Source organism: Pygocentrus nattereri, chromosome 3 (assembly GCF_015220715.1).
Source record: "Pygocentrus nattereri isolate fPygNat1 chromosome 3, fPygNat1.pri, whole genome shotgun sequence".
In the NCBI taxonomy this organism is placed as follows: domain Eukaryota; kingdom Metazoa; phylum Chordata; class Actinopteri; order Characiformes; family Serrasalmidae; genus Pygocentrus; species Pygocentrus nattereri.
Window position 1 is genome coordinate 37,566,078 of NC_051213.1, and position 13,756 is coordinate 37,579,833.

A 13,756-nucleotide genomic window follows, 5' to 3' on the forward strand; every position below is an offset into this window, starting at 1 on the left:
AGTTGATGAGCCACACCATGAAGGTATGGGAAAGTGTTGTTGAAGCAAGGCTAAGGCGAGAGGTTCAGATCAGTGAGCAGCAGTTTGGTTTCGTGCCCAGAAAGAGTACCACAGATGCAATTTTTGCGTGAGAGTGTTGGTAGAGAAGTACAGAGAAGGTCAGGAGTTACATTGTGTCTTTGTGGATCTAGAGAAGGCATATGATAGGGTGCCAAGAGAAGAACTGTGGTACTGTAAGAGGAAGTGAGGTGTAGCTGAAAGGTATGTTATCCAAAGCAATGGACAGTGTAGAAAAGAGGTGAAGAAGAGGGTGCAGGCAGGATGGAGTGGGTGGAGACGGGTGTCAGGGCTGATGTGTGACAGAAGGATAGCAGCAGGAGTGAAAGGGAAGGTTTACAAGACAGTAGTGCGTCCTGCTATGATGTATGGTTTGGAGACTGTGGCTCTGTCTAAAAGACAGGAGGCTTAGCTGGAGGTGGCGGAGATGAAGATGCTGAGATTTTCGTTGGGAGTGACAAGGATGGACAAGATTAGAAATGAGCAAATCAGAGGGACAGTGAAGGTGGAGCAGTTTGGAGATAAAGCCAGAGAGGCCAGGTTGAAATGGTTTGGACATGTGTTGAGGAGGAATAGTGGATATATTGGTCAATGAATATTGGAGATGGAGCTGCCAGGTAGAAGGAGAAGAGGTAGACCTCAGAGAAGGTTTATGGATGTAGTGAAGGTGGACATGGAGATGGTTGGTGTGAAAGTAGAGGAGGCAATGGATAGGGCAAGATGGAGGCAGATGATCCGCTGTGGCGACCCCTAAAGGGAGCAGCCAAAAGAAGAGGCTTTTAATCAATCAATAGCCACTACAGCCAAGTACAAGCCAAGACCAAGGCAAATCAAGTCTGAGTCAAGGCCAAGACCAGATATTATTTAGCAGAATTATTTAGCATTAGTAGCATTTTGTAAAATATAACAAATGATATATAGCCTACAACAATTGAATTCATTTTTATTAATTATTATTATTCTATATCTAAGTCCAACTCAACTTTGCATTGTCCTCTCTTCTCTAAATCATATTCATAATAACCACCTAAACTCAACTGAACATGAACCAAACAACATCCGTTTTTATTATTAAATGAAACCATTAACATTCTGATCTGCACTCAGGGGATGTTTGAGTTTTGAAACTAATGAACAACAAAAAAAATGCTCAGTTAAGCCATCATGTGGTGTACAACAGTGGTTGTCAACCTGTGGGCCGTGGTGGTGGTACTGCTAGGGGACTATTTTTACTGCAAACATTATCTATAATATACACATTTAACCAAACATAATTTTAAATATGACACATGTTGATTATATCCACACAAAAAAAAACATTACATTGAACTCATTAATTGCAACTGCATTGAATGTATTTATATTTTCAGTGCAAGCATATGTAAAGCAGTGAATTTACAGCCCCTTTTCCAAAAATGTTAGGACGCTATGCAAAATGTAAATAAAAAGCAATGACATGCATCATTTAAACCCTATATTTAATTGCAAACAGTACAATAACAACAAATCAAATGCTGAAACTTGAGAAATTTTGAATGCTTTTTGAAAAATCGATGCCTATTTTGTATGTTGTAATATATTGTTGTATATCATTGGGCTTCACGTGCATAAGAACTGAAAATGTGTATTTACAGCTAAGAGCTGTTTTTTTATGGGTCTTTTGTGAATGAAGCTTTGAAACCCAACAGTTTATGGCGACTCTCTGAGACTAAACAGGGCAAATATGTATCTAAATCTGTTGAATGAGCCAGAACTGTTTGCAGCTTTTCTCTCTTCAGCCTAACAACCAGCAGCTTGACAGCTACCAAACATCAAGCGAGTGAGTGTTTTTTATATTCATTGCTCTTTTTTTTATATTCTTGGCTCTGTTGTACAAAGCGCAACATTTCAGTGACACTTTTGTTTTTACACTGGAGTGAAGTGTATTTTCTTAAAGCAATAAACCACTTAAGGCTGTACATTACAGTGATTTGATCACAGGGAAGTGTTATTAGGCACAGTGATGGAATGATATACTGTTGTTCAACCTTACTATCAACTCACCATGAATGTAGCAACCTATTAGAAAAAAGTGTCCTGTGCAAAAGTTGTGGCTCACATTTTGTTAGATTTTTTTCTGATATGTTTAACAAATTTTAATGCACACTAAATAGAAACGGTGCACTAAAATGTCCATCCATCCATCCATTTTCTAAGCCGCTTCTCCGTCAGGGTCATGGGGGGGTGCTGGAGCCTATCCCAGCAGTCATCGGGCGGAAGGCAGGACACACCCTGGACAGGTCGCCAGTCACTAAAATATGCAAAAGCCATATATACATTTGTTAATTGTAGATGTTTTAACCTATTCTCACTTAAATAGGCACCTTGTATGAATGTATGCACCAAATTGCACTTTTTGCCACTACTATACAATCACTATAAAAATTTTAGTGTATGACAAAAAAAACATATTTACCTATGACAGTAGATTAAGTAGATGGCTTATGTTCAGAAAGGACCAATAAGCTCAGTGTTGTAATATTGTTTTGCTGCTTTCCTGCCTGTTTATGATAGGTAATCAATTCATTAAGCAACTGAGGAAAGATGGGCTATTAGATCTACATGCTTTCGTCTTCTTTCCAGCTGCTCAATTATAAAAGGCTTGGAGTTTTTTCTTCTTTTGTAACTTCAGTTACACTGAGACCTAGTCGCAAAGCAAAATGTCATGCAGAAACATCACAAATGGCTTTGTAAAATAGTTTTTGTTTTGTGTATATACATGGATGTATTTAAACTCTAAATTCAATATGGGCATATAAAGCTTGCAACAGGTAACATGTCAGTTAGTTCAAATTCCAGTTTTAAGTAACAAAGTATTAAGGTATTTAAAAGGATCATGTTATGATCTATTTAAACCAAAAGCATGAATTGATATAATGATGTGCTTAATTTGTACAATATAATCATTTTGTGTCTGTCCCAAACCCCTTAATTTCAACTTTTGAAAATATTACTTTCTTACATTTATTTTTTCTGAAAGATCTTTTCAATTTGAGGTTGAAATATGTATCATGAGTTTAATTCTTAAATAAAAAACTATTGAAAACTGCTGTCACATATTTTTGTCACTACCAAAGTATTAAAAGTTTTTTAGACACACCCCTGCATTTTAGAGCAGGAAGTGAGACTGCATCCCTGTCCTTCATGGCCACATGGTGAGTAGTTAGATCTTATTGTTTTGTAGTAAAGTGTCCCAAATGCTAATAATGTGTTACATTATGTGTCACTATCACAAACACAGTATCTGCAGTTACATAAACTTTGTGTTTTAATGAAAAATATGAGTTGATGCATGAAAAACTGTTCAGAGCTATTTGCATTTTTTAATTCTGCTCAAAATGAACTAAAAATGTGACTACTGAAAGAGTCAGTACTGAAACATTTGGTAAAGTTTCAGTAATGTTATTCAGTGGTGTTACTAAATGGAATGTTCAATTGTTTAAGGTATAGAGTCACTCAAAGCAAAATAATTTTAATGTCTTTTTAAAGTCAGCTGAAAACCCAAAATGTCTCAATGTCTCTCTCTCTCTCTCTCTCTATACACACATAGGTCTCTATTTTTTTGCACAAAAGGTTTGTAACAAAACCATTTGCCTAGTGTATAAACACCATTCAAGCATGACATCATAATAATAAGTTCAACTTATTTCACAAACCCAAGGATGCTTTAAATCATCATGGGGGGGACCATGATGACCACTTACTTGTTTCTATGCTCATTGTCCATATACAGTATCTCATTAAAGTGAGTACACCCCTCACATTTCTGCAAATATTTTATATCTTTTCATGGGACAACACTATAGAAATGAAACTTTGATATAACTTAGTCAGTGTACAGCTTGTATAGCAGTACAGATTTACTGTCCTCTTAAAATAACTCAACACACAGCCATTAATGTCTAAATAGCTGGCAACACAATTGAGTACACCTCACAGTGAACATGTCCAAATTGTGCTCAAAGTGTCAATATTTTGTGTGACCACCATTATTATCCAGCACTGCCTTAACCCTCTTGGGCATAGAATTCACCAGATATGTACAGGTTGCTACTGGAATTCTCTTCCACTCCTCCATCATGACATCACGGAGCTGGTGGATGTTAGACACCTTGCGCTCCTCCTCCTTCCGCTTGAGGATGCCCCACAGGTGCTCAGTTGGGTTTAGGTCTAGAGACACACTTGGCCGGTCCATCCCCTTTACCTTCAGCTTCCTCAGCATGGCAGTTGTCATCTTGGAGGCGTGTTTGGGGTCGTTATTGTGTTGGAAAACTGCCATGTGGTGCAGTTTCTGAAGGGAAGGGATCATGCTCTGCTTCAGAATGTCACAGTACATGTTGGAATTCATGTTTCCCTCAATGAACCGCAGCACTCCTGCAGCTCCAGACCATGATGTTACCACTATCATGCTTGACTGTAGGCAAGAGAAAGTTGTCTTGGTTCTCCTCACCAGGGCTCCACCACACATGCTGGACACTATCTGAGCCAAACAAGAACATTTCCAGTAATCTGTTTTTGGACCACCTGTCTTCAGCAAACTGTTTGCGGGCTTTCTTGTGCGTCAGCTTCAGAAGATGCTCCCTTCTGGGACGACAGCCATGCAGACTGAGTTGAGCACTGACAGGCTGACCTCCCACTTCAACCTCTGCAGCAATACTGGCAGCAGTCATACATCTATTTTTTGAAGCCAACCTCTGGATCTGATGCTGAACACGTGGACACAATTTCTTTGGTCAACCCTTGTGAGGCCTGTTCCGAGTGGAACCTGTCCTAGAAAACCGCTGTATGACCTTGGCCAGCGTGCTATAGCTCAGTTTCAGGGTGTTAGCAATCTTTTTAGAGCCGAGGTCATCTTTGTGGAGTGCAACAATGCTATTTCTCACATCCTCAGAGTTCTTTGCCATGAGGTGTTGAATATCCGGTGGCCAGTATGAGCGAATTGTACCAAAAACACCAAAATTAACAGCCCTGCTCCCCATTCACAACCGGAACCTTGTAACTCTAACGAGTCACATGACACCAGGGAGGGGCAATGACACAATTGGACACAATTTGGGCATGTTCACTGTGAGGTCTATTCACTTGTGTTGCCAGCTATTTAGACATTATTGGCCGTTTTATTTTCTGAGGACAGTAAATCTGTACTGTTATACAAGCTGTACACTGACTACTTTTAAGTTATGTCAGTTTAATTTCTAGTGTTTTCCCATGATAAGATATAAAATATTTGCAGAAATGTGAGATGTATACTTACTTTAATGTGATACTGTAGGTGCACTTTGTAGTTCTACAGTTACAGACTGTAGTCCACCTGTTTCTCTGTATACTCATTTAGCCCCCTTTTACCCTTTTCTTCAGTGGTCGGTCAGGACCTTCGTGGAACCTCACAGAGCAGATACAATTATCTGCTGTGTCTGATCCACTCAGACCAGCGCAACACACACTAACACACCACCACCACATCAGTGTTACTGCAGTGCTCAGAATGATCCACCACCCAAATAGTGCTTGCTCTGTGAGGGTCCATGGGGGGTCCTAACCAATCATAGAGGGGCCCATGGAACTGTCTTAATTAGGATTGTCAACTACTCCTGCCCGTGCTATACCTGTACTTAAGACACTGAAATTATTCAAGAGCAGATGAAGTGCAATTTCCTGGCACACTCTTTAACAATGATGCACAAATATAAAAATAAATAAAATAAAATGCACAACTGCTACTACTTTCAACTATTACTGCTATTAAATGATACCAGTTACTTTGCCTTTAATAATTATCCAAATTGATGTTTCTCTGAATCTTAAGATTCATAGAAGGCTTCTGTTCACATGACATAACTTACATGTCATAACTTGCCTTCATTCTAATGCGACTTCAGTAAGGTTATGGCTATGTAGACAGGTGTGTTATTCATTATTCATAAATTAAACAAATACAAAGAAAAGTATTTTGTTAAAGGTCAGTGATGGCCATGCAATCTATTGAGGAGAACTATTATCATCAATGAGGTTTTCATACTCTACATGGTAGCTGTCTCTAAACTACAGGTGTATTAATCAGTGGTCTCATTAAAATTCATACAGCACTTTGTTATACTCTGCTCCTTCATCTTTAAAAAGCTTATTTTCTGACCTCACACTCAAGAGTCGCAACACTAACATGAATGCCACAAATAACAAAAGCCTTGATGCACTAGAAAGCCAAAGATAAACACTAAGGATCCAAATATCCTTAAAAAAAAAAGTAAAAACTCAGTCATTAGTTGAGAACAGCAGTCTGTGCAAAAAGATGATCAAACCAAATCAAATAGAAAATACAGTCGCATTATATTCATCGTTTAGTTGATAATATTCAAATCACCCAAAACACACACACACACAGTAAGCTTGTGTTCCAGCTTTGACAAAACAGTCAACCGCTGTGATTGAGGCAGGTTGTTTTTATAGAAAGAGTTTTATTAAACCAACAAAGAGCGCAGGACATATGTTCCCATCATTAACAAACAAAACAAACAAAAGCTATCTGGGTGAATCAGAGTAGTTTGACCCTACGATGATCCAAAATTCGCAATTAGTCATTACTTTTACCAGCATGAGCATGCTTCAAAGTGCCAGCCACTTAGTACATCCTGACACAGCCGAATTTCTGGGTGCCTAATTAACTCCAAGAGCTAATTCTATGGTGAATGAACAGCTTAAACAACCAAGATCAAGTAAGCTAGGCATGAGCAAATCTGGTCTCAGCAGTTGCACATCACGAGGCACTGTTGCACTCATTCACACAGTTTTACATGGTAGAGATCATCCAATCTGACCAGAGCTACTAAACATAAACATACACTCGCTCACTCATGCCCTCATTTACTCGCGTACACACAGAGTCATGAAGAAAAATGACCAAGGAAGGGAAATTCAACATTAAAATAAGATCAAACATACACACTCACATTCTCATTCACACCACCTGCACAGAAAGTTAAGAATTTCAATCCAAAGAGAGTCACTAGATATTTGTTTCAACTGAAAAAATAAAGCCCGTTTTGATTTGTGGGGTTTGGCCAGTAAGAAAGCGGAGGGCGGGGACTGTTCTGCGGAGGCTTTTCAGAGTTGGGGTTGTTTGTGTGACATCACGATCGGAGGTGGTGCCTGAGGAGTTCAGGACAGATGGCACAGACATTGTGTTGAGTCGTTTCAGTCCCAGCCAAAAAGGAGAGAGAGAGAGAGGGAACGAGAAAAGAAAAAAAAAAAAAAAATGTGTTGACACACTCCCTCCATTTATCCATCCTTCCACCACGTCTACGAGGGTGAGAATTTTTTGGCTTGTGCTCGGACTCTCTTCTCATACTCCACTCTGTTCTGACTGAAAACACAAATTCACACACAATGAAAAACACCATCACACTCACCTAGAGCAGAGCTACTAGTGTCAGAAGATGAGGCTGTGTCTCAAATCTCTCACCAGACCTGTATGTAGCAAATACGAATTTGGACACAGACTAGCAGAAACACTGGGACACTGACAATTAGGTGTGACATGAATATGGAGACAGCAGGAAACAGTACACAATGATGTAGGACCAGCAACACTGACTGGTAAGCTCACTTACTGTGTTGTGAAAATTCTGAATGAAAATTTTAGCTACTAAAAAACTGACAATGACAAAGTGTAAAAAATTGTGTCAAAGCAGCGAGGCAAAGAAACTGCATGGTACATTATGGGAACTTGGAGGGAACCAAAGTTCCACTGCACTTTAATGATTTTGACAATTGGATAACCTAGAAAATTCAATTCATTGGGCAGTCCCCTAACTACTTTGACTTCACTTGAAGCCAGGGGTAAACACCCTCAGGACACGTCACAATCCGATTACTCTAAGATCACTCAAACCAAGTTAGAAAACAGTTACAGACAGATCATGACAACATGCAGTTTTTATATTCACATATAACTGCATAAAACACAATGGCCCAGTCACAGGTTGAAGGATAAGCAAGGCTGGATTTACAAATCAATAGCCTTCCTGTACTCTGGGTTGATATAGTGTACAAGCCAAGCTTGTCAATTCATAATGTAACAGGGGAAAAAGTAAATGAAAGTAAAATACAAATGATGTGTGCTAATGTGCTTTTTATGCAGGAAAGTAAAATAAGATCTCATTAGGTCACACTGGTATAAGGTAAATACATATATAAATGGAATCTAGTGAAAGTATCTAGTGAAACATATGCAAGGTGTGAACAAGCAATAAGTATGTGTGTCTCACCAGTATATGGTATAGGCCTCAGCCTGGGCTGGATCCTGAATGTTAGGCTCATTTAAAAGCTCCTGGATGCCCAACAAAATCTATTTAAAAGGAGAAACACACAGAGTAATTCAACAAGACTGGACTGGAAGTCATACATGTGTTCAATGCTCATATTCACACACACCATATACATTTACCAGTTTACTACCTACACCTATCCTGTATCCTATCCTCCTTTGGCCTTTAGAACAGCAATGAATTGCCTGGACATGGATTCTACAAGCTGCTGGTGCATCATGCTGTGGACAGACCTTTACAACTCATCCCAAAGGTGTGCAGCAAAACAGATTTGATGACTGCACAGGCCACTAAGGCAGTATAAACTTGTTCAAGAACCCCTGCAGCGATGATACCTGTCTTGTGCATTATGAAGTGTTCATCCCTCTTTTTACTTTATGATGAGGGGATGAACTTCACCAGTAATGATGTTTAGATACACTTAAGGGATCAGACATTCTTCAGCATCCATCAGGCAGCATAATGTGTACTAGGAAAACATTCTCCATACCATCACACTACCACCACTGGACTGCGCTGTTGACAACAAATTCTGATCTTTCCTTCAAATACCTGGATTTGTCCTATTAACAATTCACACCCACACCTCAAAAGTACAGTTTTGATGTTCAGAGCTGTACTTCCTTCTTTTTCACTGACAACACTGTCACTTGTCACGGTATAGGACTGTTGTAGCCCATTCAAGACAGTCTGGTAAGTGGTATTCTTATTCTGAATATCACCGTTGCACTGTGTAATTAGCCCAGTTGTACCCTTGTCGCATGAGTCTTGCCATTCTTCTTCAACTGCTCTGATCCACAAGCTGTTTTTTGCCAACAAGACAGCCAGTCCACATGATTCTCAGCGCAAATTATCAGGGTACATTCAAACTGACAAATGCCACTTGTCTTACAGATTTCAACACTACCCCGATTGAATTTCAAAGTTTTTAATCATTAAAGTGTCAAGCAATAGGGAGACAAAAAGACTGGAATTGGAAGATATTTTGCCACATTCCTCACCTTTTAAACCTCAGTGGCTGACTCATATCTGCAATAACATGAAACTTACTGCTGCCATCAAATCCCACCAAATTTGTCTGCTTAGATATAGACTGTTGCATCCTGACTTGATAAGTCAGCCCTCCAATTTGGTCCAAGCAATTCTTTTGTGTATTTTATGAATAAATACATTCCTTGAGAATATTCTAGTTGGTATAAGTGGGTTCCCAAGCTTCTGTCTTCTTTTATTACAGCAGTCTTACAAGGCCAGCTTGTTGTCCTCCTAGGTGAATGTGATGTAGTTGCCCATTTGCTTTGCCCAGTGAAAGCTTGCACCTTGAGGACTCCTGGATCTTGAGTGCATAATGCTCATCACTACAGAAAACATCTTAGTTCTACACAACATATTTGGGAGACAATATTGCAAGAACAGTGCAGAAATAGAGAGGACAGCCAGAAAACCAGCTGACTACAAAATTTGCCTATGATTCAACCTTGCATACAGAAATCACAGGCTCACTCCTAACGGTCTATGCATGGGTTCCACTGTACAAAAGTCAGTGTTGCAGAAATGTGCATGTTACCTGTTTGATTGTGATAGCAGGTCTCCAATCTTTGTCCTCCTCTAGAATGGAGAGACAGACGGTTCCTGATGGGTACACATTAGGATGAAACAGAGGAGGCTCGAATTTACCTGAGAAGAGATAACGAGAAGCCACTACTTATTTGCAGTGTTCTAGAAGTCTACGAAAATTATAACTGTGTGTAATTTTGGAATGGCCAAAAAAACCACAAACTTTTTTTTGTTTTATTTTATATCTGTTATTTCTAGAGGGACCCAACATTGTTCATGTTCATATTTTTAGCTGTGAAGAGCATACCATGAATAATGTGGGAAGCAAAAACTGTGTGTGTATTTGTAAAACATACATTTCGGTGGTGATGACGGGTAGTCATCTTTGAACAGCATCCTTAACTTAAACAGACCGCCCTCCCAAGGAGTCTACAAGTAAAACATGGTGGCAGAGAGAGAGATTTTATACAGTGTACAGGGTTTTAGTCTTTGTAAAATACCTATTAAGCAAGTGAGCCTTACCCCCTTTTTCCCTGGAATGGCACATTCCCAGTTCATCAGATTCATCGTACCATCAGGATTCTTGGTTGGCACAGCAACAAAGCCCTAGAAGAGACCGATAAAATGAGGCTCATTTCTGAATAATGAATGCATGACTTTACTGTTTTCACAGCACATATGTAAGTGTCCTGTGAAGAAGACTGCCAAGCCAAATTAGAATTCAATTACACTGATACGCTGACAGTATCACTTCCACAAACAAAAATTGGTTATGCCATTATGCTATGAACTGTCTTTACTACTTCTATTTCATCCACTGCAAAAGGCCAAGACAAATCTATAGTCAGCAACAATAACACCTTTGTGTCATTGCTTCTTCGTGAACCTGCCATACTGTGGATACTTAGATATAATAATTTCTTAATGCTGAAAGTGATTACCTACACTAATAAAACAAATGAAAGGGTAAAGTTGGTGCACTTATATACACAAGGCACTGCTTACCTTTCCTAAACTACACTTTTGTATACTTTTAGTAATATATTCCTTAACATATATAGGCATATAATTTAGCAGGCTAGTGGCAGTGCTTTGTAGCTGTGCACAAACAAAATGTCACTGAAGTAGTGAGACAGCAAGGGATTTAAACTGCTCAATCAGTGCACTATATGTCTACTTACAATACCAGTGAGAACAACGCAATTTCTATTCTCAACAAGCAATGCTGTGTTCTTGCATTAGCATGTTATATGAATATAAAACTCAATGTTATCACCTCGATATGACTTGTAAATATAATCTATCCAACCTTTAATTTGTTCATGAGTACTCCAAGATTTGAGCTTTTTAATAGATAATAGATTTTGAGTTGTTTAATAGTGACATACATACATAGATAGACAGACACTCACAAAAGGGTGGTCTTTCCTCCATGCTTTACGCTCTTGTGCCAGTCGACTGAGAGCAATGCCAGACATGACTACTGATTCTATGGGGAAGAGAGGAAGTCAGAGTCATTTTATATTATAATATACTATAGTTTATAATGTATGAGTAATATTTTTCTGTAATGGAAAAAAAACAACACACAGTAATTTTTAAGAAACCATTAACAGAAGAACATGGGACAAACCACAAACTGCCAAACAGACTCTGATAAGATTTCATAAATGATATACAGAAATTGAGCAAGGTTTCTACATCCACCCCAACCTACAAGGTGGTAAGTCTTTTGGTTATGATACTAATTACAGTTTTAGTTGTGTAATATGCAACAGTGTCCTTATAATCATTCTCAACACGAACACTTGCTTATATTGCAATGATGTTTAACACGACATATCGAGAGACACCCTCCAACTACATACAGCTATATTCATAGTGGAAACCCACACGGAGTTCTTTAAGTGTTAAAAACGTGTTAAAATGGATCAACCAGTGTAAAGTGCACTGACCAAGCAGCATCAACAGGTTAAAAGGTTAAGATGTAAAGTTGATTCTGAATGGTTTAGTGTGAAACGCTCTGTTTTAGAAAAACGTACTGAATCAGAACTATAAACGCAGAAGACACGTGGGGGTTCACTGGTCGTTTTGGACATGGCTGTTTTGGTGTTGTAACGTTAGACATGGTGACCCTGTTTTCCAGCACCATCACCGTAAAGAAATTCGAGTCCGTTTCTCTATGACGGACCACTTCATATCACAACACTGTGGATGACCGTTTACAACGCAACGACGGAATTTTGCAAAGATGTGGGGAAAATCGGTGGAATTACCCTTTAAACGTGAGGTCCGCGTTGTCACTACTACTACTATTGTTGGTTACTACTACCACTGACTAACACACCCGACTCAAAGTTGTAGCTCATGTGCGTTCTCTCTGAAAGGTATCTACAATTCAATCAGCCGTCGTCCCATCACAGAGAGCTCTGACACCCAAACAGCCCTCCCATCCAGAGACACTGGACACAGCAGTCTACACGCCTGCATACCGGTGGAGATGGATTATTCCACTCCCTATTAAATACCACATAATAATAGAAATAGCAGTAGGATAACTATCATAATTAGCATATTAAAAATATGACGTTGCACGGTGTCGCCGTTTGTCCAAAACTTATGAATTTGAGAAGCGTTAACTGTAACGTTACTTAAGGATCTAAACTCCCGAGCGGCGGCGTTTCTGCATTAAAAACTGAAGTGACGGTAGTTCAGCACTGCTGAAGAACAGCCACACTCGTGGAAATGCCATACGCGGGTTTTCTACACAGCAGCGACTTGACCGTGAAGCTTGCCGCGACCAAACCTCTCAGAAACCCAAAGCGGGGAAGTTAGCTTAGCTGTGAGTAACGCTGGGGCCGTTACGCCGCACGTTACATTCAAACGAGGCTGGAACGCCGCTCGGGACAAAGAAACGAGTTCTGACGCTCGCGCGCGCTCACGCGGCCGAAGCACGAACCGTAAAAAAGAAACAAAAACAAACAATAAAAAAAAACAAAAAACAAAGATACAAAACAAGCGCACGCGAACGACGAAGCTAAAGTCAGCTTCTTGGTCGAATTTTCCCGTTCCACCTTAAATGGTACAGCAGTTACGTTGTGGCGCTTCAGGCCTCAGTCGCCAGAATGGAGCTGCTGCACCATTTAAGGTGGAACGGGAAAATTCGCACAAGGAGCTGGCGCATAAGAAGCCGACTTCAGCTTCGTTCGCGACCGTTTCTTACAGAAAGGAAAACAAAATTGGATCGGTTGTGAACCATCTTACCGCTGCGTCTCTTTCCAGATTCTTCGACTAGAACCGTGCCAGACTCGGGACAAAATTTATAAAAAATAAAAAATAAACCCGGTCAGTTTTTTTTCCTCTCGAAAAGGCATCCGTTCCTAACCGGACTAAATTAGGACCACTGGTTACACACGTCTGTCGCCTGTAGATAACGTCAACACTAACATACTTTTTTCTGACACGTAATTCGGTATTTGCACCCTTAGCCAAGTAGAAGACCTAAATATATGTATATAATATGATGAAGCGTAGCGCATTAATGTGTAATTCGTCGCTTTTCCGTTTGCTACAGACATTTTGTACAGGCATGTGCGCAGACATCTAATGATTTAAAGGAGCCGCACACACGAAACAAATGAGCTACATACACATTGCACAAGAAAAGGCGAATTGAATGTTATTAATTTAAATGTTTAGTTTTTTCTGTAAGATATTAGCCCGACTCATCATTTTAATCCTTTGACATTGGCAGAGAACGCCTTAATCACTATGGCAACGCT

The 13,756-nt window shown here is 39.6% G+C and overlaps 1 protein-coding gene across 1 annotated transcript; it reads right to left on the minus strand.

Moving 5' to 3' along the window:
* Nucleotides 1–6,521: 6,521 nt before the first annotated feature.
* ube2ib (ubiquitin-conjugating enzyme E2Ib) lies at nucleotides 6,522–13,394 on the minus strand. Its single transcript, XM_017700765.2, has 7 exons — nucleotides 13,239–13,394; nucleotides 11,387–11,463; nucleotides 10,497–10,580; nucleotides 10,331–10,403; nucleotides 9,985–10,094; nucleotides 8,361–8,440; nucleotides 6,522–7,456 (listed from the first exon to the last, which is right to left on the minus strand). Exons 2-7 carry the CDS (start codon nucleotides 11,450–11,452, stop codon nucleotides 7,393–7,395), a joined length of 477 nt encoding a protein of 158 aa, XP_017556254.1. The 5' UTR covers nucleotides 11,453–11,463; nucleotides 13,239–13,394; the 3' UTR covers nucleotides 6,522–7,392.
* Nucleotides 13,395–13,756: the final 362 nt, after the last annotated feature.